The sequence below is a fragment of the Emys orbicularis genome, chromosome 5 (genome assembly GCF_028017835.1).
Source record: "Emys orbicularis isolate rEmyOrb1 chromosome 5, rEmyOrb1.hap1, whole genome shotgun sequence".
Classification (NCBI taxonomy): Eukaryota; Metazoa; Chordata; order Testudines; family Emydidae; genus Emys; species Emys orbicularis.
Window position 1 is genome coordinate 146,314,864 of NC_088687.1, and position 21,067 is coordinate 146,335,930.

Below are 21,067 nucleotides of genomic sequence, written 5' to 3' on the forward strand. Positions count from 1 at the left end.
GTAAGAGAAATAGGATGTGCCAGGAAAGGGGGGTCCTGACTCCTTGGGCTCTTGGCTTCTCTCCTCCCCGGCCTGGGCAGCGCCTCGGGCAGCGCTAATGCCGTCATTATCCTTCTGGATTCTTCCCACTCCCAGCAGCAGCCCCAGTGCTGGGGGCTGGAGGAGGCAGGGGGTAAGGCCATTTTCCACTGCATGCATCTGATGAAGTGGGTTGTAGCCCACGAAAGCTTATGCCCAAATAAGTTTGTTAGTCTCTAAGGTGCCGCAAGGACTCCTCGTGGTTTTTGCTGATACAGACGAACACGGCTACCACTCTAGGCATTTTGTATAATCTGCAAATTTTGCCACCTCACTGTTTACCCCTTTTTCCAGATCATTTATAAATATGTTGAATAGGACTGGGCCCAGTACAGACCCCTGGGGGACACCACTATTTACCTCTCTCCATTCTGAAAACTGACCATTTATTCCTACCCTTTGTTTCCTATCTTTTAACCAGTTACCAGTCCATGAGAGAACCTTCCCTCTTATCCCATGGCAGGTTACTTTGTGTAAGAGCCTTTGGTGAGGGACCTTGTCAAAGGCCTTCTGAAAATCTAAGTACACAATATCCACTGGATCCCCTTTTTCCACATGCTTGTTGACCCCCTCAAAGAATTCTAGTGGATTGGTGAGGCATGATTTCCCTTTACTAAAACAAGCTCTGTTCTCACACCCTGCCGTAGGTAAGGCAGGGCTGCTCGCCTCAGCAGAGTCAGGGACTGAGACACAGAGCAGCTAAGTGACTGGCCCAAGGGCACCCAGGCAGGCTGTGGCGGAGCAGGGCATAGCACTGGCGTCACTCCAGTCCGAAGCTAGCGCCCTAACCACTGCACCACCCAGCCTTGCGCTGGGCAGGATTCAAACCAGGCATTCCTCCCTCTGCGGGGCCTGCTCTCCATCAGCCCCTGGGGCCCGGCTCAGCTGCTGCAGGAGTCCCTGCCCTGGGAATGGCTGGGGGGGAGCTGATGCCGCAGAATCCTGGCTGCTGGCTGGTGACAACAGTGCAGGGCTTTCCCCCTAGGCGGCACCACCCAGTCAAGGACCCCAATGGATTGGCACCTCCCAGCCCCTGTGTGCTGTGGGGCCGGGGCTCGGGGGGCGCTGCACGGTGCTGGCATACCAGGCCATTGGGGTCACGCCGCTCTGGGATACCCGTAGCTCCGGCTAGCCGCACACGTCCAGTCTCAGCTGCCCTCCCCTGGGTACGTACCCAGCCGGCCAGCCTGAGCTACTGTAGCCACACGGCTACTTTTAGCCCGCCAGCTCAAATCAGAGCTCGCACGTCTCCGTCGACTGCCTGGGAACCAGCCGCCCAGCTGTGCCCTTAGCGCCGAGGACACGAATCCCCAGACAGAGCTGTGTGCTCTGGCCAAGCGAGGCGATCACACCCTCGCTCGTCTCCTGCCACGGCTGCTGCTGCAATCGAGACACCTCGCGCTGCCTGGACACGGGTGAGCGAGCGGGGCTGTCGGGGAGGTGCCGAGGACTCTGGGCTGCGAGGAGCAAGAGCAAGTGAGCATGTGCACCCAGGGCTGCCACGTGCCCGGCCCACACGGGGCAGCAAAGAGAGGTCAATCTGGATACGGTCCAGCTCCGAAAGGACATTGAAGAACTAGTGGGTTCAGAGGAGGGCAACGGGGACGAAGAAGGGCCTGGAAAAACCTCTCCCATGAAGAGATCAATGAGCCTGGGCTTGTTCTCTTTTATCCATCTCCTCTCTAAGGTGACGTGCTCAACGTGAATAAAAGAACGAATGGGCTACAGAACGAAGATCCAGCGCTTCTGTTCTCCTTGTCTCAGGATACACCAACAAGGGGACAGCCAACGAAAGGCAAAGGTGGGAATTGTAAACCTAGCAAAGGAATTGCCTTTTCCACGCGACACATAGCCAGCCTGTGGAACTCACTGCTACTGGATGTTGTGGGGGGTGAAGAAATTGGCAAGATCCAAGGCAGGTGAAGAATCACCACCCCTGAGACTTCAGCGAGACCCTGGAATCTCGTATCGGTAATAGAAGACGGAGAACTGCAGGAAGCTGGCGAGGCGCGATGGGAACCTCTGTGAGACCCTCCGGAAGCCCATGCTCTCGTATAGCTGCTGGGCCGAGTACTGAACCATGGAGGTGGACAGCACGACCGCACTGTACCCGCGTTCCTGGGCAAAGCGGATGACCGTCCTGCAGAGCGCCCTGGCGATGCCCCGGCCCCGGTGCTCCCTCCCCACAGACATACGCTTCAGTTCCAGGGCGTGCCCTCTTTCCGAGGGGTCCTCGGGTAGGACGGCCCCCACCATGCCCACCACCGCCCCCTCAGCCTCTGCCACCCAGAGACAAGAGTCTGCTGCCTCCAGGTAGGTTCTCCGGATGTCCAGTAGGTCGTTGCGAAGAGACTGCTGGACGTAATCGGTCCAGAGAGACCGGATGCAAAACCAGGCCCCAGTGAGAGCGAGCAGGAGAGCCAGGAGGGAGACCAGGAGGGACCCGGAGGCCGCGAGCACCGCCAAGAACAGGCCCAGGAAGAGCAGCTGGGTCTGGGGACGCTTCAGCATGTGGATGTAGCCAGCAGGAGCGTGCTCCTTAATCCCATGGCCGAACACGGCGCGCACGGCCTCGTAGTCACCGTCCTCATACTGCCGGATGCAGTACGGGGCCATGGGGCCGCTCAGCCCAGGCACACTAGGGCAGACAGAGTTTAAATCAGGGGAGCGGGTTGGGACATTCCTGATCCACCGGCCACTTCCCGCAGTGCCCCTGGCTTCTCACTGCACTGGGCTCCTCCCCACCCTCACTGACTCCTGGCAAACACCTTCCACGCCTCCACCCACCGCCCTGCCATCTCATCACCCCCACTCCCAGCTACCTCAGCACCCACCCATCAGCCCTGCCCTGCGAGAGGAGCACCAGGAATGGGTGGGGGGGTGGGGGGAGACAATCTCTCCCAGGGGCTCAGGGTAGAGGGGCTGGGGGGCAGGATAGGGGGCTTCACTAGGCGGACGCTGCCCCTTTAAACGCCAGCCCTAGCTGGCGACAGGCTGGCCGTGGAGGTTCCATGCCCCGTGCTCCAAGCAGCTCCCCAGACTAACGGGCTGCGATCCCCTCTGGAAGGGGACGGCAGGTGTTTGTGGATCAGCCTCTCCCCTCCCCCAGATCCACACTCAGAGCAGCTCGCACTGCAGTGGTCCCGTCACCCTCGTCCCCTTGCCCAGCGCGGTACCTACCCAGAGGGGGTGCAGCGCTGCGGGGTCACAGCCGGCCCTTTGGGCTCTCTCTGCTAAGGAAGACCTGCTGACCTTGCAGGAGTGTTGGGAGCAGATCCCTGGATCCCGAGTCCCCGGAGATTCCACGCTCGGGAGCAGAAGAGGCTTCCTGGACTCGTGGGAGAAGAGAGCTGCTCTGTATCTGGGGACTTTGCCCCACGCTGCTGGGGACAAAGGCCAATAATCCATCAGCTGGGACCAAGCCCACAGGAAGCTCCTCGACTCCATGGGGCACTTCCTGGATTCCCTATTCCTCCTCTGCTCTTTCACCTTCTCCAGCAAGGAGCAGGGCAGGGGGCCCAGCCCTGGGACGGGAGGGGAAGCCTGGGCAGCAGGAGGGGTTGGGAGACCCCAGAGGGGGCAGGTGTCAGCTGGATAGAGAGGAACGAAGGGGTGGGAGGGAAGGGGTGGGAGCCCCGGTGCAGGCACACAGCTCGGGGATTGTTTTAAGGCACCAACTGGCATAACCCCCCTGCACGGCCACGTCGCCAGGCCCCCCGGAGCGTTCATCGGGCGGTTTGATTTGTCTCCCCGAGCCAGTGATCACAACGAACAGAAAAACATTCGGGAAATTCTCCCCAGCCTTGTCGTCGGAGTACGTGAGCCTAACCCAGCCCCCGCAGGAGGCCAGCAGCCATCCCAGACAGCTGCCGGGTGGTGGGTTGGGCACTGACCCGGGAGCCTGGCACTGCTGGTGATGGGGGCAGGCTGCTCAGTGCCTCCCTTTGCACACCTGGCCTTGCACACTTTGGTGCGAAGCTCTGTGGATCTAACACTTCCCTGGGGCGACCCCGGACGGCCTGACTCCCGGCCACGGGCTCTAAGCACAGGCCCCTCGTGCTGCTCAGAAGCTCGCCTGCTCTGGGGCATGGTGAGCGACGGCTGCCCTCGGGGAAATGCTCCATGCCCGGCACAGGGGAGGGCCTGACGTGCGCCGGATCCCCTCGGTTCGGCCTGGCCCTTCCACACCCAGGCACAGCGGGAAGCTCTGGAGAGGGAGCGCAGCAGTCAGTGCTCGCCCGCTCACCCCTGTTCTGCTGCCTGGCTGGGCAGGACGCCTGGGTTCTCTCCCCTGCTCTCAGAACACCCTGGGCTCCAAAGCTCAGTGTAGCCACGGCTTGGCCAGCCAGTCCCCAGGAACAGCCCCCACCTCCACGGCCCCTGCATGGGCTCTGCGGGCTGGCCAGCTCAGGGCCTTGGAAGCGGTTTCAGTTCCTGTTTTTGCAGCCGAGAAGGAAACACTCCCAGCTGAAGCGAGGAGCCCCTTAGCACCATGGCACAGGGCCCCCCAGGCCAGCCATTGTTCTGTGGCCGTGCAAAACCCCAGGGTGCAGCGACACTCTGCAGTGCCCCAACCCCCTCTCCCAGCTGCAGGACTCACCTGTGCACAGACCCAGCCAGGCGCCTCCCAGCCGGAGTGAAAGCCCCCCACTTCCAGCCAGGAGCTCCAGAGCAGCGGCGATGGAACCGCTAGCTGCACAGAGCCGAGATGTAGCCGGCCTCCCCGGGAATCCAGCCAGCTGGCAGGGCCCAGGCTGCTTAAAGGGAAAGCAGGCTTTAGAGAGAGCCTGACGCAGGCAGCTCTGCCTGGGGGGACAGTGCGGGGTCTTTGCAACAGTTCAGCTTTCCCCCGACAGCCGCACTCGAGCAATAAGCTGCTCGCCCCCCCACGCACTCCAGAGCCCACCCCTCTAACTGCTTCCCTCCTTGCTGGCGGAAGCTCAAGCTGGTTCCTGGGCGTGGAAGCAGATTCTAGCTGCGTCTCGTCGCCTTTGCGAGGCACCAAAAGAGCTGCTCTGTGGCTGGGAGTCCCCATCTCTGTAAGGGGATCACAGCACGACCCACCCACCAGCGGCTGAGGCACATTCCCTGGGGGTCAGGCCTAGGCCACTTCACGCAGCAGCTAACAGCCAGAAGCCAGGCCGTGTGGGCTAGTGGCTGGGGCAGTGGGCTAGCATGCTAGAGACCGGGGCTACCCCAGCTCTGCCCCTGACTTGCTGCGGGACGTCGGTTCCCCACCCATTCTGCCGCCCGAGGGGACAGAGCCTCGGTCACTGGCAGGCAGCCCAGCCTGGCTCCTACACAAACGCAGCGGGCGGGAACCCCAGCGCACTGCGGGCGCTCTGTGCCCAGCCCCCACAGCTCTGCTGGTGCCCCTCAATCCCGATTCGCAGCCCCTGCTAGCCCAGCCCAGGGCTCCCCCCCAGCTCTGCCAACACCTGCCCAGCGATTTACAGGTTGCACACTGGCTCGGCAAGGCTGGGCAAGCTATGCCCAGACCCATCCCTGTGCCCCTGAAATTCTGACCAGAATGAGCCCCTGCGCCCCCACGATGCCCGAGGCTCGCTGAAGCGAACGGCGTGCAAGCAGGGGTTGAATTGGATGCCACAGGCCGAATCAGACGGCTCCAGGGACCCCGGGGGCAGGGTACGTCCTGCCACTTCACCCACCTCCGGGCAGCATGCACAGGGGCAGGGGGCTGCAGGGGCGCCAGGTGGCTCCATTGCTTTCTGGCTGCTGATACAGCAACGAGCTGGGCACAGACGGGCCCGGGAGCGCGGTGGCTCTGCTTTACCCCAGTGTGTCCCATCGATGTCAATGGGAGTTAGGCACCCAACCGGTTTAACCTTTGTAAACATGCCCCGGTGTTCCAGCAGCACACTATGATCCTGCAGACACCCCCGCCTGGAGCTCAGGAGAGCGGCTGGGGGGCTGGCTATGGGCGCCGGAGTCGAGGGGCTACGCCCGCCACGGCTGGCTCAGCGGGGAGCAAAGGAGGGACTTGAAACCCGGGGGCAAACCATGAAGCTGGTGCGTGCACCCCTCCCCCTCCTTCCACTGGATGAGGTGCTGGGCCATGGTGGCCTCCCAGCCCCCTAAAAGCAGGCAGGGTTCAAAGCCAGGGTGGGGTTGGGCTGTTCCCAACATGGTCCCCGCCCCCCCATCCCAGCCCCTTTGCCCTCCCTTGGCAGCCCCTGCGGGGTGCTGGCGTTGCCTCCTTCCTCCTCCCGCGAGGTTTGGGGCTGGCTCTGTCTAGGATCCTCAGCTGGTCCCCATCGCACTGGTGTCTGGGCACCTCCCACCCTTTAGTATAGAACATAAGTGTGATGTTGCACTTCATGTGATGTTATGAAAATATGCTAATGAGTGAATATGATGTAACTGGAATATGCTTCTTGCAAAAGGTCTCTTGTAAATGTAACCCTTCTGCCCATCTAAGTTGGCAGCAACAAGGGCCGGGTTCTGTATCTAGGGGTTCCGTTTCAATAACGCAATGCAAAACCGGCTCGAGCCCCCACCCAGTGACCTGGGACAATTACATACCACCCCCTGGGCAATACTTCCCCTCTCGCAAGCACGGAGTCTGAGTGTAGCAGAAAATGTTTAATAACATGAGGTAAACGACATCAGCATAAAATTGGAAAAACACCACAAACAGGATTCATAACACAAACCATGAGCAAAACCCACCCCAGCAAATTGGGCTGTGTCCTTTCCCTTTGGTTCTTGAATCCAGCAACCCCAAAATCACCCAGAGTCCCCAAAGTCCAACACCCCCAAAGTCTCTTGGGTTCAGCAACCACCCAAAGTCCCAAAAGTCCAACAACCCCCAAAGTCTCTGTCCCTGGTCAGTGCAGCCCCAGAGTAGAAGGGGGGGGGGGCACGCAGGGTGTTAAGGGGCACCTTACGTGATCGGAGGCTGGCCAGCCGTCTGTTTCCCCATGGGGGTTCCACCGCAGCCTTCACCACAAGCCAGTCCACTTTCCTGCCATCCCACAAACTGCTCCGCTCTACAAGCTGCTCCGCTCCACTCCGCTCACCGACCTGTGAGCCCTTCCAGCCATCCCCGCAAACAGCTCCTCTCGCCGTTCCTTGGGCCACTCCAACCGGCTCCGCAAGGCTCCGCGCCGCTCGCTGCTCCTCCAGTCGTCCCCACAAATTGCTCTGCCAGCTGCTTAGCTGTGACGATGCGGTTCTGGCGGAACCCAACTGAGAGTGCCAACTCAGGACAAATGGCTCAAACAGGGCAGTTACAGCCCAAGGCTGGGGTTTTTCCACCTCTAAGGCAAACCAAACCAGCCAGACTAAGAGGACTTCGGTCTCACCCCACTGGCTAACCGCAAGTCTCACAAGCAATCTCCTTAGACACTCCAGTTTCCCAGTATCACCACCAGTGCCACTCGTTATGGGGACAAATGGTTATGAAAACCAAGACCCCAGTAAAAGAAAAAGGTTCTCCTGATCCCAAAGGACCAAGCCCCAGACCCAGGTCAATATACAAATCAGATCTTACCCACAAATCACGCTGTTGCCAATCCTTTAGAATCTAAAATCTAAAGGTTTATTCATAAAAGGAAAAAGATAGAGATGAGAGTTAGAATTGGTTAAATGGAATCAATTACATACAGTAATGGCAAAGTTCTTGGTTCAGGCTTGCAGCAGCGATAGAACAAACTGCAGGTTCAAATCAAGTCTCTGGAATACATCCCCCGCTGGGATGGGTCCTCAGTCCTTTGTTCAAAGCTTCAGTTGTAGCAAAGTTCCTCCAGAGATATGAAGCCGGATTGAAGACAAGATGGAGATGAGGCATCAGCCTTATATAGTCTTTTCCAGGTGTAAGAACACCTCGTTGTTCTTACTGTGGAAAATTACAGCAAAATGGAGTCTGGAGTCACATGGGCAAGTTCCTGCATACTTTGCTGAGTCTGAAGGCATATTTGCCTTCTCGCAATGGGTCCATTGTATAGCTGATGGTCCTTAATGGGCCATCAAGCAGGCTAGGCAGAGCTAACACCAGTTTGTCTGGGATGTCACCCAGCAGCATAGCATAAGTCTGAAATACAGACAGTATAGAGCCAATATTCATAACTTCAACTACAAAATTGATACACACATATAGACAGCCTAATCATAACCAGTAAACCTTGTCTTAGACACCCCATTTGACCCCCTTTATACAAGATTTGGGTGCCACTACAGTACCTTGGTTACAACAATGATCTATATGGTCCCAGATTATATCAATAACGTCACAGTCCACTTTCCTGCCATCCCACAAACTGCTCCGCTCTACAAGCTGCTCCGCTCCACTCCACTCACCGACCTGTGAGCCCTTCCAGCCATCCCCGCAAACAGCTCCTCTCGCCGTTCCTTGGGCCACTCCAACCAGCCCCGCAAGGCTCCGCGCCGCTCGCTGCTCCTCCAGTCGTCCCCACAAATTGCTCTACCAGCTGCTTAGCAATATAGCTTCAGGCTCCCCCACTAGTTAACACAGCACTCAGTGATCTCAGCTCTTAGCGATTTCAGCTCATAGTAGAGTAGGGGAGCCCCAGTGCTGGTGCACCATTAGCCCAAAGTGAATTCAGCTCAGCAGCCTGTAACTAGACTCCTAATGGAATCAAAGTTAGCTCTGACATTTGAGAGGGGAGATAGTGCCATTGGTGTTTCAAGCCCTCAGAGGGGGCCCATACCATCAGATACAAATACCTGTCCCCCATCCTCTCTCTATTCACTGGGTTTTGTAACCCATGCCCCTTGTCAAGCAAGTGCTACTTAGGTAATGGTGAAGGACTCACTCAGTCCTTCTGTCATACAACAGTTCCACTGGCCTTGATTCACAGAATCAGGATAACAAAACTTTATTCTTCCTGCCCCAGTAACAGAGAAACTGGGGATCCCACACCAGCCAAAGTAACCACTTTCAGTTGCTGTTGTTTCATGCCAGGCGAGTGGGTGTGCCTATGCAAACAAGATCAGCCCCTGGAGTTCTTTTCCACACTCGCCATAATTCACCACCAGATGTCAGGGTAGAGCTCATCCTGACTCTGCTTACATAAGGTATCATTACAAAGCTTATAATCTACTGAGTGTGTTCATCCTATTTGCATGAATGTATCATTCTTGTTCCTGAAACTAGGAGTATAAACTATAATTCGTTGGTCCTATTGTAGTTATGCAAAATGTGGGCCATTAATGGTGGTTTGGAATCTTGATGGCTCCCATCAACCAGGAAAATTGACTGTAAATGGCTGCTTACTTGCAGGCCTTCCTGTGACTCAGGCCGGGAAGAATGAAGGCTTGGGGTCTCACAGGACATGTGACCAAGTCACCTGGTACTGAAATCCATCTTAAACCTGGTACTTTTCCATTTAGAAGGAGGGGTGGGGACCCAAAGAGACAAACGATTCCCGCCTTGGGCCAAAGCCATATAAGGGGGTGGAACAGAACAAAGGGGGCTGCAGTCATGAGAAATCCCCTAGCTACCACCTGAGCTGGAACAAGGACTGTACCAGGGGAGAGGATTGTGCCCAGACTAGGAAGGAGTCTGGTCTGTGAAAGAAGCTTATTGGAACATCTCTGAGGGTGAGATTTCATCTGTAATCAGTTTCTTAATGTATTAGGCTTCGACTTGCGTGTTTTTGTTTTATTTTGCTTGGTAATTTACTTTGTTCTGTCTGTCATTACTTGGAACCACTTAAATCCTACTTTTTATATTTAATAAAATCACTTTTTGCTTATTAATTAACCCAGAGCAAGTATTAATACCTGGGGGAGCAAACAGCTGTGCATATCTCTCTATCAGTGTTATAGAGGGCGGACAATTTATGGGTTTACCCTGTATAAGCTTTATACAGGGTGAAATGGATTTATTTGGGGTTTGGACCCCATTGGGAGCTGGGTGTCTGGGTGCTGGAGACAGGAGCACTTCTTAAGCTGTTTTCAGTGAAGCCTGCAGCTTGTGGGGGACGTGGTTCAGACTTGGGTCTGTGTTTGCCGCAGGCTAGCGTATCTGGCTCCAGCAGGCAGGGTACTGAAGTCCCAAGCTGGCAGGGAAAACGGGCTCGGAGGCAGTCCCAGCACATCAGGTGGCAATGCCAAGGGGGTCTCTGTGACTGAACCCATCACAATGGCGTAGTCGAACAGGATCTGTGCACAGTTGATTGCTTTGAGACACTGGTAGTGATTTAAAGTGAGTTTTAAGCGAGGTGGCCAGAGAGCAGACGAAGTGGTTACTGGTTTGTTATTTTCTGTTTGTTTATTTCGGGTGAGGGAAATAGGGACAGAAAAGGAAGCAATATGAGTGAGAGTGAAGCTCAGAAGAAGCTGGAACTGCACAGGTTGCAGATTGCCCAGAAAGGCTGAACACTGGGCCCTGGGAAAGTCCCTGTTAACTGAGAAGCCCCTGGGCTGAGTGAATCTCAGTTCCAGTGAACTGCAGAGGGGTGTGGCCCAACCTCTGGGTCTGTGCTGACAGGAGTGGAGGGGCGCCTGCTCTGGCAGGAGGGGGTTCTCTGTGGTATCCCAGCCCATCAAGTGACAGTCTCAAGGGGAGACAAATGGAAATTGATGCGCAATTTGCCCAGGAAAAGGCTGCCATGGAGGTAGAAGCAGTGAGGCAAAGGGCTGCACACCAGCAAACCCTGGACTTAAAAGACAAAGCAATTGAGACCCAGAGAGAAGCACAAATTGAGACCCAGAAGCAGGAACTGTCTGTAATGGAGTGGAAGAGGTGCACAGAGACATGTATCCTGGAGGTAGAAGTTGGGGTCCTGGTGACTGCTGTGGTGGGAACAGACCCCAAGGACTCTGTAGCTGGAAGCAAGCCCAACCTGAGTGAAGGGGGTGGGGATTTTTCTGGCCAGTGATGGGTCTGTCATAGCTGGTAGCTGTGAACCCACAGCTGGATCAGGGTCACCTTCCCTTTTGGGGGACACAGGAGTGTCTGCCCCAGAGGGGAGCCCAGAGAGGAATTTCAGGTACACTGCCTCCGCCACAGACAGTGTCCAAGTCTCTGGCAATAAGTTCAGGAGGAGGGTGTGACGTAGTCCCAGCACATCAGGTGGCAATCCCAATGGGGGTCTCTGTGACCCAGCCTGTCACAATAAGAACATAAGAACGGCCAGACTGGGTCAGACCAAAGGTCCATCTAGCCCAGTATCCTGTCTTCAGACAGTGGCCAGTGCCAGGTGCCCCAGAGGGAATGAACAGAACAGGGAATCATCAAGTGATCCAGCCCCTGTTGCCCATTCCCAGCTTCTGGCAAACAGAGGCTCGGGACACCATCCCTGCCCAGCCCAGCTAGTAGCCATTGATGGTCCTATCCTCCATGAACTTATCTAGTTCTTTTTTGAACCCTGTTATGGTCTTGGCCTTCACAGCATCCTCCAGCAAGGAGTTCCACAGGTTGACTGTGCGTTGTGTGAAGAAATACTTCCTTTTGTTTTTTTTAAACCTGCTGCCTATTAATTTCATTTGGTGTACCTTGTTCTTCTGTTATGAGAAGTAGTACTTTCTCTACACCAGTCACGATTTTATAGACCTCAATAATATCTCCCCTTAGCCATCTCTTTTCCAAGCTGAAAAGTACCAGCCTTATTAATCTCTCCTCATACAGAAGCTGTTCCATACCCCTAACCATTTTTGTTGCCCTTTTCTGAACCTTTTCCAATTCCAATATATCTTTTTTGAGATGGGGTGACCACATCTGCACACAGTATTCAAGATATAGGCGTACTATGGATTTATATAGAGACAACATGATATTTTCTGACCTATTATCTATTCCTTTCTTAATTATTCCCAGCATTCTGTTCACTTTTTTGACTGCCGCTGCACATTCAGTGGTTGTTTTCAGAGAACTATCCACAATGACTCCAAGATCTTTCTTGAGTGGTAACAGCTAATTTAGACACCATCATTTTACATGTATAGTTGGGATTATGTTTTCCAATGTGCATCACTTTGCATTTATCAACATTAAATTTCATCTGCCATTTTGTTGCCCAGTCACCCAGTTTGGAGAGATCCTTTTGTAGCTCTTTGCAGTCTGCGGGGGTCTTAACAATCTTTAGTAATTTTGTATCAACTGCAAATTTTGCCACCTCACTGTTTACTCCTTTTTCCAGATTATTTATGAATATGTTGCATAGGACTGGTCCCAGTACAGACCCCTGGGGAACACCACTATTTACCTCTCTCCACTCTGAAAACTGACCATTTATTCCTACCCTTTGTTTCCTATCTTTTATCCAGTTACCAATCCAGGAGAGCACCTTCCCTCTTATCCCGGTGCAGGTTACTTTGTGTAAGAGCCTTTGATGAGGGACCTTGTCAAAGGCCTTCTGAAAATCTAAGTACACTCTCTCCACTGGATCCCCTTTCCCCACATGCTTGTTGAGCCCTTCAATGAATTCTAGTAGATTGGTGAGGCATGATTTCCCTTTAGTAAAACCATCTCTGTCCTCACACCCTGCCGTAGGCAAGGCAGGGCTATTCACCCCAGCACAGTCAGGGACTGAGGCACAGAGCGGCTAAGTGACTGGCCCAAGGGCACCCAGGCAGGCTGTGGCGGAGCAGGGCATAGCACCGGCGTCGCTCCAATCCGAAGCCAGTGCCCTAAACACTGCGCTACCCAGCCTTGCGCTGGGCAGGATTAAAACCAGGCATTCCTCCCGCTGCGGGGCCTGCTCTCCATCAGCTCCTGGGCCCGGCTCAGCTGCTGCAGGAGTCCCTGGGGAGGATCTGATGCTGCAGAATCCTGGCTGCTGGCTGGTGACAACAGTGCAGAGCTTTCCCCCTGGGCGGCACCACCCAGTCAAGGACCCCAACGGATTGACACCTCCCAGCCCCTGTGCGGTGTGGGGCCGGGGCTCTGGGGTGCTGCATGGTGCTGGCACACGAGGCCATTGGGGTCACGCCACTCTGGGATACCCATAGCTCCGGCTAGCCGCACACGTCCAGTCTCAGCTGCCCTCCCCTGGGTACGTACCCAGCCGGCCAGCCTGAGCTACTGTAGCCACACGGCTACTTTTAGCCCGCCAGCTCAAATCAGAGCTCGCACGTCTCCGTCGACTGCCTGGGAACCAGCCGCCCAGCTGTGCCCTTAGCGCCGAGGACACGAATCCCCAGACAGAGCTGTGTGCTCCGGCCAAGCGGGGCGTTCACACCCTCGCTCGTCTCCTGCCACGGCTGCTGCTGCAATCGAGACACCTCGCGCTGCCTGGACACAGGTGAGCGAGCGGGGCTGTCGGGGAGGTGCCGAGGACTCTGGGCTGCGAGGAGCAAGAGCAAGTGAGCATGTGCACCCAGGGCTGCCACGTGCCCGGCCCACACGGGGCAGCAAAGAGAGGTCAATCTGGATACGGTCCAGCTCCGAAAGGACATTGCAGAACTAGTGGGTTCAGAGGAGGGCAACGGGGACGAAGAAGGGCCTGGAAAAACCTCTCCCATGAAGAGATCAACGAGCCTGGGCTTGTTCTCTTTTATCCGTCTCCTTTCTAAGGTGACGTGCTCAACGTGAATAAAAGAACGAATGGGCAACAGAACGAAGATCCAGCATTTCTGTTCTCCTTGTCTCAGGATACACCAACAAGGGGACAGCCAACGAAAGGCAAAGGTGGGAATTGTAAACCTAGCAAAGAAATTACCTTTTCCACACGACACATAGCCAGCCTGTGGAACTCACTGCTACTGGATGTTGTGGGGGGTGAAGAAATTGGCAAGATCCAAGGATTGGACATTTCTGTGGGTGACAGGAATTAGACACGAACCTGTCAAAGAAGAGTGGGTGAAAATTCAAATGAACCTTCATGGAGGTTTCCTTGCCAGGGTCGCCTGGTTCTTTAGGGGTCAGGGGTCAACTAGGAACCACTGAGCAAATGGGGGTGAGTCTGATCCCGGCCGGCTCAGTTCCAGGGGTGAAGTTCAGATCCAGGGGACCCAGGTGGCTGTGGGGAATGGGGAGCCCCTGGGGGAACAATAATCCCAAGCCAGCACAAGAACAGTGTCACGCACGTGAGACTTTTCCTCCAAGCTCAGTTTATTTTTTAACCCAAAAGGTAAAAAAGTAGCAACTTGCTGGGAGTTAATTAACAAGCCAGGCAAAGCTCCCAGCGGCTGAGCAGGCAGGGGAAGAATCACCACCCCTGAGCCTTCAGCGAGACCCTGGAACCTCGTATTGGTAATAGAAGAGCGAGAACTGCAGGAAGCTGGCGAGGAGCGATGGGGACCTCACCAAGACCCTCCGGAAGCCCATGCTCTCGTATAGCTGCTGGGCCGAGTAGTGAACCATGGAGGTGGCCAGCACAACGGCACTGTACCCGTGTTCCTGGGCGAAGCGGATGACCGTCCTGCAGAGCGCCCTGGCGATGCCCCGGCCCCGGTACTCCCTCCCCACGGACATGCGCTTCAGTTCCAGGGCGTGCCCTCTTTCCGAGGGGTCGTCCGGTAGGACGGCCCCCACCATGCCCACCACCGCCCCCTCAGCCTCTGCCACCCAGAGACAAGAGTCTGCTGCCTCCAGGTAGGTTCTCCGGATGTCCAGTAGGTCGTTGCGAAGAGACTGCTGGACGTAATCGGTCCAGAGAGACCGGATGCAAAACCAGGCCCCAGTGAGAGCGAGCAGGAGAGCCAGGAGGGAGACCAGGACAGACCCGGAGGCCGCGAGCACCGCCAGGAACAGGCCCAGGAAGAGCAGCTGGGTCTGGGGACGCTTCAGCATGTGGATGTAGCCAGCAGGAGCGTACTCCATAATCCCATGGCCGAACACGGCGCGCACGGCCTCGTAATCACTGTCCTCGTACTGCCGGATGCGGTACAGGGCCATGGGGCCGCTCAGCCCAGGCACACTAGGGCAGACAGAGTTTAAACCAGGGGAGCGGGTTGGGACATTCCTGATCCACCGGCCACTTCCCGCAGTGCCCCTGGCTTCTCGCTGTACTGGGCTCCCCCCCACCCTCACTGACTCCTGGCAAACACCTTCCACGCCTCCACCCACCGCCCTGCCATCTCATCACCCCCATTCCCAGCTACCTCAGCACCCACCCATCAGCCCTGCCCTGCAAGAGGAGCACCAGGAACGGGTGGGGGCATGGGGGGAGACAATCTCTCCCAGGGGCTCAGGATAGAGGGGCTGGGGGGCAGGACAGGGGGCTTCACTAGGCAGACGCTGCCCCTTTAAACGCCAGCCCTAGCTGGCGACAGGCTGGCCGTGGAGGTTCCATGCCCCACGCTCCAAGCAGCTCCCCAGACTAACGGGCTGCGATCCCCTCTGGAAGGGGACGGCAGGTGTTTGTGGATCAGCCTCTCCCCCTCCCCCAGATCCACACCCAGAGCAGCTCGCACTGCAGTGGTCCCGTCACCCTCGTCCCCTTGCCCAGCGCGGTACCTACCCAGCGGGAGAAGAGAGCTGCTCTGTATCCAGGGCCTTTGCCCCATTCTGCTGGGAACAAAAGACAATAACCATCAGCTGGGACCAAGCCCACAGGAAGCTCCTCGACTCCATGGGGCACTTCCTGGATTCCCTATTCCTCCTCTGCTCTTTCACCTTCCCCAGCAAGGAGCAGGGCAGGGGGCCCAGCCCTGGGACGGGAGGGGAAGCCTGGGCAGCAGGAGGGGTTGGGAGACCCCAGAGGGGGCAGGTGTCAGCTGGATAGAGAGGAACGAAGGGGTGGGAGCCCCGGTGCAGTCACACAGCTCGGGGATTGTTTTAAGGCACCAACGGCCATAAACCCCCTGCACGGCCATGTCGCCAGGCCCCCCGGAGCGTTCATCGGGCGGTTTGATTTGTCTCCCCGAGCCAGTGATCACAACGAACAGAAAAACATTCGGGAAATTCTCCCCAGCCTTGTTGTCGGAGTACGTGAGCCTAACCCAGCCCCCGCAGGAGGCCAGCAGCCATCCCTGGCAGCTGCCGGGTGGTGGGTTGGGCACTGACCTGGGAGCCTGGCACTGCTGGTGATGGGGGCAGGCTGCTCAGTGCCTCCCTTTGCACACCTGGCCTTGCACACTTTGGTGCGAAGCTCTGTGGATCTAACACTTCCCTGGGGAGACCCCGGACGGCCTGACTCCCAGCCACGGGCTCTAACCACAGGCCCCTCGTGCCGCTCAGAAGCTCGCCTGCTCTGGGGCATGGTGAGCGACGGCTGCCCTCGGGGAAATGCTCCATGCCCGGCCCAGGGGAGGGCCTGACGTGCGCCGGATCCCCTCGGTTCGGCCTGGCCCTTACACACCCAGGCACAGCGGGAAGCTCTGGAGAGGGAGCGCAGCAGTCAGTGCTCGCCCGCTCACACCTGTTCTGCTGCCTGGCTGGGCAGGACGCCTGGGTTCTCTCCTCTGCTCTCAGAACACCCTGGGCTCCAAAGCTCAGTGTAGCCACGGCTTGGCCAGCCAGTCCCCAGGAACAGCCCCCACCTCCACAGCCCCTGCATGGGCTCTGCGGGCTGGCCAGCTCAGGGCCTTGGAAGCGGTTTCAGTTCCTGCTTTTGCAGCCAAGGAGGAAACGCTCCCAGCTGCAGCCAGGAGCAAAGCCTGTTCCGATTGTATAGGGACAGATGTCCAGATTGTATAGGGACAGTCCCGATTTTTGGGTCTTTTTCTTATATAGGCTCCTATTAGCCCCCAACCTTGTCCCAAATTTTTCACACTTGCTGTCTGGTCATCCTACCTGTTGCTCTCCCGAGCAGCCCCTTAGCACAGGGGTGGGCAAACTTTTTGACCCAAGGGCCACATCAGGGTTGCGCAACTGTATGGAGGGCCGGGTAGGGAAGGCTGTGCCTCCCCAAACAGCCTGGCCCCCACCCCCTATCCGCCCCCTCCCACTTCCTGCCCCCTGACTGCCCCCCTCAGAACCCTCGATCTATCCAACCCCCCTGCTCCTTGTCCCCTCACTGTCCTGACCCCTATCCACACCCCCGCCCCCTGACAGCCCCCCCAGGACTCCCACCCCCTATCCAACCACCCTCTGGTCCTCATCTCCTGACCACCCCCTCCCGGGACGCCCCGCCCCAACTGCCCACTGGGATCCCACCCCCTTATCCAACCCCCCCCCCGCTCCCTGTCCCCTGACTGCCCTCTTGAACACTATTCACACACCCCTCCCCTGACAGGCCCTGTGGGACTCCCACTCCCAACCCTCCCTGTTCCCCATCCCCTGACCACCCCCCCAGAACCTCGGCCCCATCCAACCACCCCCTTCTCCCTGACTGCCCCCCCCGAACCTCTCCGCTCCCTTACCCACCCGAGAAGGAAACGCTCCCAGCTGCAGCCAAGAGCAAAGTCTGTTCCTCTCCTGAGCAGCCCCTTAGCACCATGGCACAGGGCCCCCCAGGCTAGCCATCATTCTGTGGCCATGCAAAACCCCAGGGTGCAGGGACACTCTGCAATACCCCCAACCCCCTCTCCCAGCTGCAGGACTCACCTGTGCACAGACCCCAGCCAGGCGTCTCCCAGCCAGAGTGAAAGCCCCCCACTTCCAGCCAAGAGCTCCAGAGCAGCGGCGATGGAACCGCTAGGTCAGGGGTTGGCAACCTTTGGCACGCGGCTCACCAGGGTAAGCACCGGGCCGGTTTGTTTACCGGCCACGCGCCCAGGTTCGGCAGATCGCGGCTCCCACTGGCCGTGGTTTGCCGTCCCAGGCCAATGGGGGTGGCGGGAAGTGGCAGCGAGCACAGCCCTTGGCCTGTGCTGCTTCCCGCTGCCCCCATTGGCCTGGAGTGGCGAACTTGCGGATGCGGCAGGTAAACAAACCGGCCTGGCCCGCCAGGGTGCTTACCCTGGTGAGCCGCGTGCCAAAGGTTGCCGACCTCTGCGCTAGGTGCACAGAGCCGAGATGTAGCCGCCCTCCCCGGGAATCCAGCCAGCTGGCAGGGCCCAGGCTGCTTAAAGGGAAAGCAGGCTTTAGAGAGAGCCTGACGCAGGCAGCTCTGCCTGGGGGGACAGTGCGGGGTCTTTGCAACAGTTCAGCTTTCCCCCGACAGCCGCACTCGAGCAATAAGCTGCTCACCCCCCCACACACTCCAGAGCCCACCCCTCTAACTGCTTCCCTCCTTGCTGGCGGAAGCTCAAGCTGGTTCCTGGGCGTGGAAGCAGATTATAGCTGCGTCTCGTCGCCTTTGCATGGCACCAAAAGAGCTGCTCTGTGGCTGGGAGTCCCCATCTCTGTAAGGGGATCACAGCACGACCCACCCACCAGCGGCCGAGGCACATTCCCTGGGGGTCAGGCCTAGGCCACTTCACGCAGCAGCTAACAGCCAGAAGCCAGGCTGTGTGGGCTAGTGGCTGGGGCAGTAGGCTAGCATGCAGGAGACCGGGGCTACCCCAGCTCTGCCCCTGACCTGCTGCGGGATGTCGGCTCAGTCCCTTCCCCTCCCTTGCGCGTGTTTCCCCTCGGACCTTTGCCTGGGGCTTCTCTCTGGACTGGGAGCTGCTGGGGGCAGAGCCTGTCTGGCTGCGTGTGTGCAGGACAATGGGGCGTCCAGGCGCTGCAGGGGTCACACACACCACGAATAGTGTCGGTTACAGGTGGAACTGGGGTGGGGGACGTGAGCAAACTGGAGCCACAGCCCCCCCCCCCCAGTTCCTCTTGCCCAGATACGGGGGATGGGCACTCAGCAAATGGAAAGAACAATGGAACCTCCCCCGGGTTATTGGCATCCCACGTGAGCTCGCTGAAGGCCAGTTCGTGCGAAGCTCTGGTACCAGCTCTGCGCCGGAGAGACATCCCTGATGCGGGTACTGCGGAGACACTCCAGGCTGCGCCAGGGCTGTCTGTGGGGCACGGACATTTTATAGTGGGGGGCTGAAAGCCAGTGAAACTGTCCCCAAAGTTTTTACCTCGTGCCCCCCTTAGCCCTGTCCGTGCCCTGCCCCACCCCCGAGCTGAGGCTGGGAGCAGGGCGGTGTCTCCGGGAGAGGGGGGGGTGATGTTATAAGTGTAATATAATATCTCATTGAAAGATGACAGGGCCAGAAAGAGTTAATTAAACTGACCTGACCCATGGCCGAAGTTTAGAGACTTGTTAGGAACATATGTAAATGAACAGAGCTTTGAAATGCAGGCTGCATTGTTAGAGGTAGAAGGGTGGGTGTTTGCTCAGGGCTTGTGATGTCAGCAAACAAGTCTTGTCTATTGCTATAGCTTTGATTCAAAGATCAAAAAAGGAATATTAACATTTAGGAAGACACTTGAGAGAAATAGTATTATTGTCTCTATGTCTCTTTGAAGGTTGTGGTAACCTGTATCTGAACTGTTTAATGGATAAATTACCCTGTGCTAATTGCCAGGATGTTTGGGAGAAGGAGAGTTAAGCCTATTGTTTTCTCAGGCCAAAAGGCTTCTGGAAATGTATAAAAACCCTGGGACACGATCCTGCTTCATCTCAGATCTGCTTTGGGTTTCAAGAGGGGGAAACCTTCAGCCACAAGGATTGAGATCCCCAGTCACTGACTGGAGTCACCCTGAATATGGACATTGGACTATAACCTATGGACTATTTCTAAAAGGACTTTTGGCAACTACAAGCTGTCGGAGAAAAACTGAGTTCTCACTTTTTGTTTGGGTACAGCAAGTCAGAAGCTTTATTTACTTTTACAATTGTGCAGAGGGAGAGAGCCAAGCAGGTCTCTTTTACTGATACCTAATTACAACAAGCATTTATACCTTTCATTACAGAAAATAATGAGGGACAGCTGCATTTTGTTATACATAAGCCATCTTGATAACTTATTTTTTAATTGTTTTGACTTTTGCCAACATACAATATTTCCTATACCTTATTTACACAAGGTCTTTTACACTTTATTTATACAAGGTCACAATAACTTTTTACACAGTACTTTCTCACTCGCCTCACACAATTCTCGCTTCTAGAAATCTCGCGTTATCAGGGCTACAGTTAGCCTGACTTTTGCTAACAAACTGTCATGCATTGCAGTTTTTTTTTGACAGTTCTTTTTTTGCTTCCACAAAGCTCATCTCTGCTATGCATCTGAACCTCAAGAATTGAATTCAAGTCTGTCTGTATATTGATCTTTTAACCAGCACTCTCTCTTTTCTTTTTTAATACATTTTAGCTTAGTTAATAAGAATTGGCTATTAGCGTGTATTTTGGGTAACATCTAAGTTATAATTGGACCTGGGTGTGTCCAATTATATCCTTTGGGATTGGAAGAACCTTTTCTTTTATATGATGAGATAAGATTTTCAGTAATCATCATCATATCTGACGTGTGTGTCTGGACGGAGGCCTGAGGCTGGGCACTTTAAGGGAACTGCGTTGTTTGGACTTCTGAGTAACCAGTGAGGTAATACAGAGGCTGTTTTGTGCTGGTTGGTAAATCTAAGTATTGGAATATCCACCAGCGTTTGGGGTTTGGCTGCCCCGTTTGGTTTGCAGTTCACCCTGATTGAGTGACCTCAGCTGGCTCCCACGGGCAGCACCATCACAATGCCGTAGTCAGCAGGATCCACAGAACCACATCAATTAAGCTTTGGGTCAGAACCCCACGCTATCCAAATTTGAATTTTGGTATTGAGAGTTTGGTTGGTTAAAGAGCAGTTGCAATGGGTGAGCAAAGAGCATATGAAAGCCTTGATAAAAAAGCCCTGGAAGATTTGTGTTCAGAAAAGTGGATAAGCTTTAGAAAGAAAGCTACAAATCAAGAACTGAGAGATCTGTTAATGGCCAGTGATCAGGAGGCAGGAGCACAGCCCTTACCTGAGGCTACAGAAAATGCAGAAAAAGTTAGAATGCAAATGGCAGCAAATAAACTGCAACTTGAGCATGAACAGAAACTAGCAGATCTTCGATTGTTGGAAAAGCAAAAAATAGCTGAATTAGAAAGAGAAGCTGATCAAAGAAAGAAGGAGGCTGATGAGAGAGAAGAAAGAGCTCGTAAGGGGCGTCTGGAGCGGCTGGCTGCTGAGGAGAAAGCTCACCAAATGCAACAGGACACGGTCAGACTTCAGCTCCACGTCAAAAAAGCAAGGGAA

The 21,067-nt window shown here is 55.9% G+C and overlaps 2 protein-coding genes across 2 annotated transcripts; both read right to left on the bottom strand.

The window, feature by feature from the left end:
- Positions 1 to 2,022: 2,022 nt before the first annotated feature.
- LOC135879633 (putative N-acetyltransferase 8B) lies at positions 2,023 to 4,724 on the bottom strand. The gene is made up of 3 exons (XM_065405689.1): positions 4,679 to 4,724; positions 3,259 to 3,461; positions 2,023 to 2,716 (listed from the first exon to the last, which is right to left on the bottom strand). Exon 3 carries the CDS (start codon positions 2,692 to 2,694, stop codon positions 2,023 to 2,025), a length of 672 nt encoding a protein of 223 aa, XP_065261761.1. The 5' UTR covers positions 2,695 to 2,716; positions 3,259 to 3,461; positions 4,679 to 4,724.
- Positions 4,725 to 14,095: 9,371 nt separating this feature from the next.
- On the bottom strand, positions 14,096 to 20,860 carry LOC135879629 (putative N-acetyltransferase 8B). The gene is made up of 2 exons (XM_065405681.1): positions 20,793 to 20,860; positions 14,096 to 14,924 (listed from the first exon to the last, which is right to left on the bottom strand). Exons 1-2 carry the CDS (start codon positions 20,858 to 20,860, stop codon positions 14,231 to 14,233), a joined length of 762 nt encoding a protein of 253 aa, XP_065261753.1. The 3' UTR covers positions 14,096 to 14,230.
- Between the last annotated feature and the right edge of the window lie 207 nt (positions 20,861 to 21,067).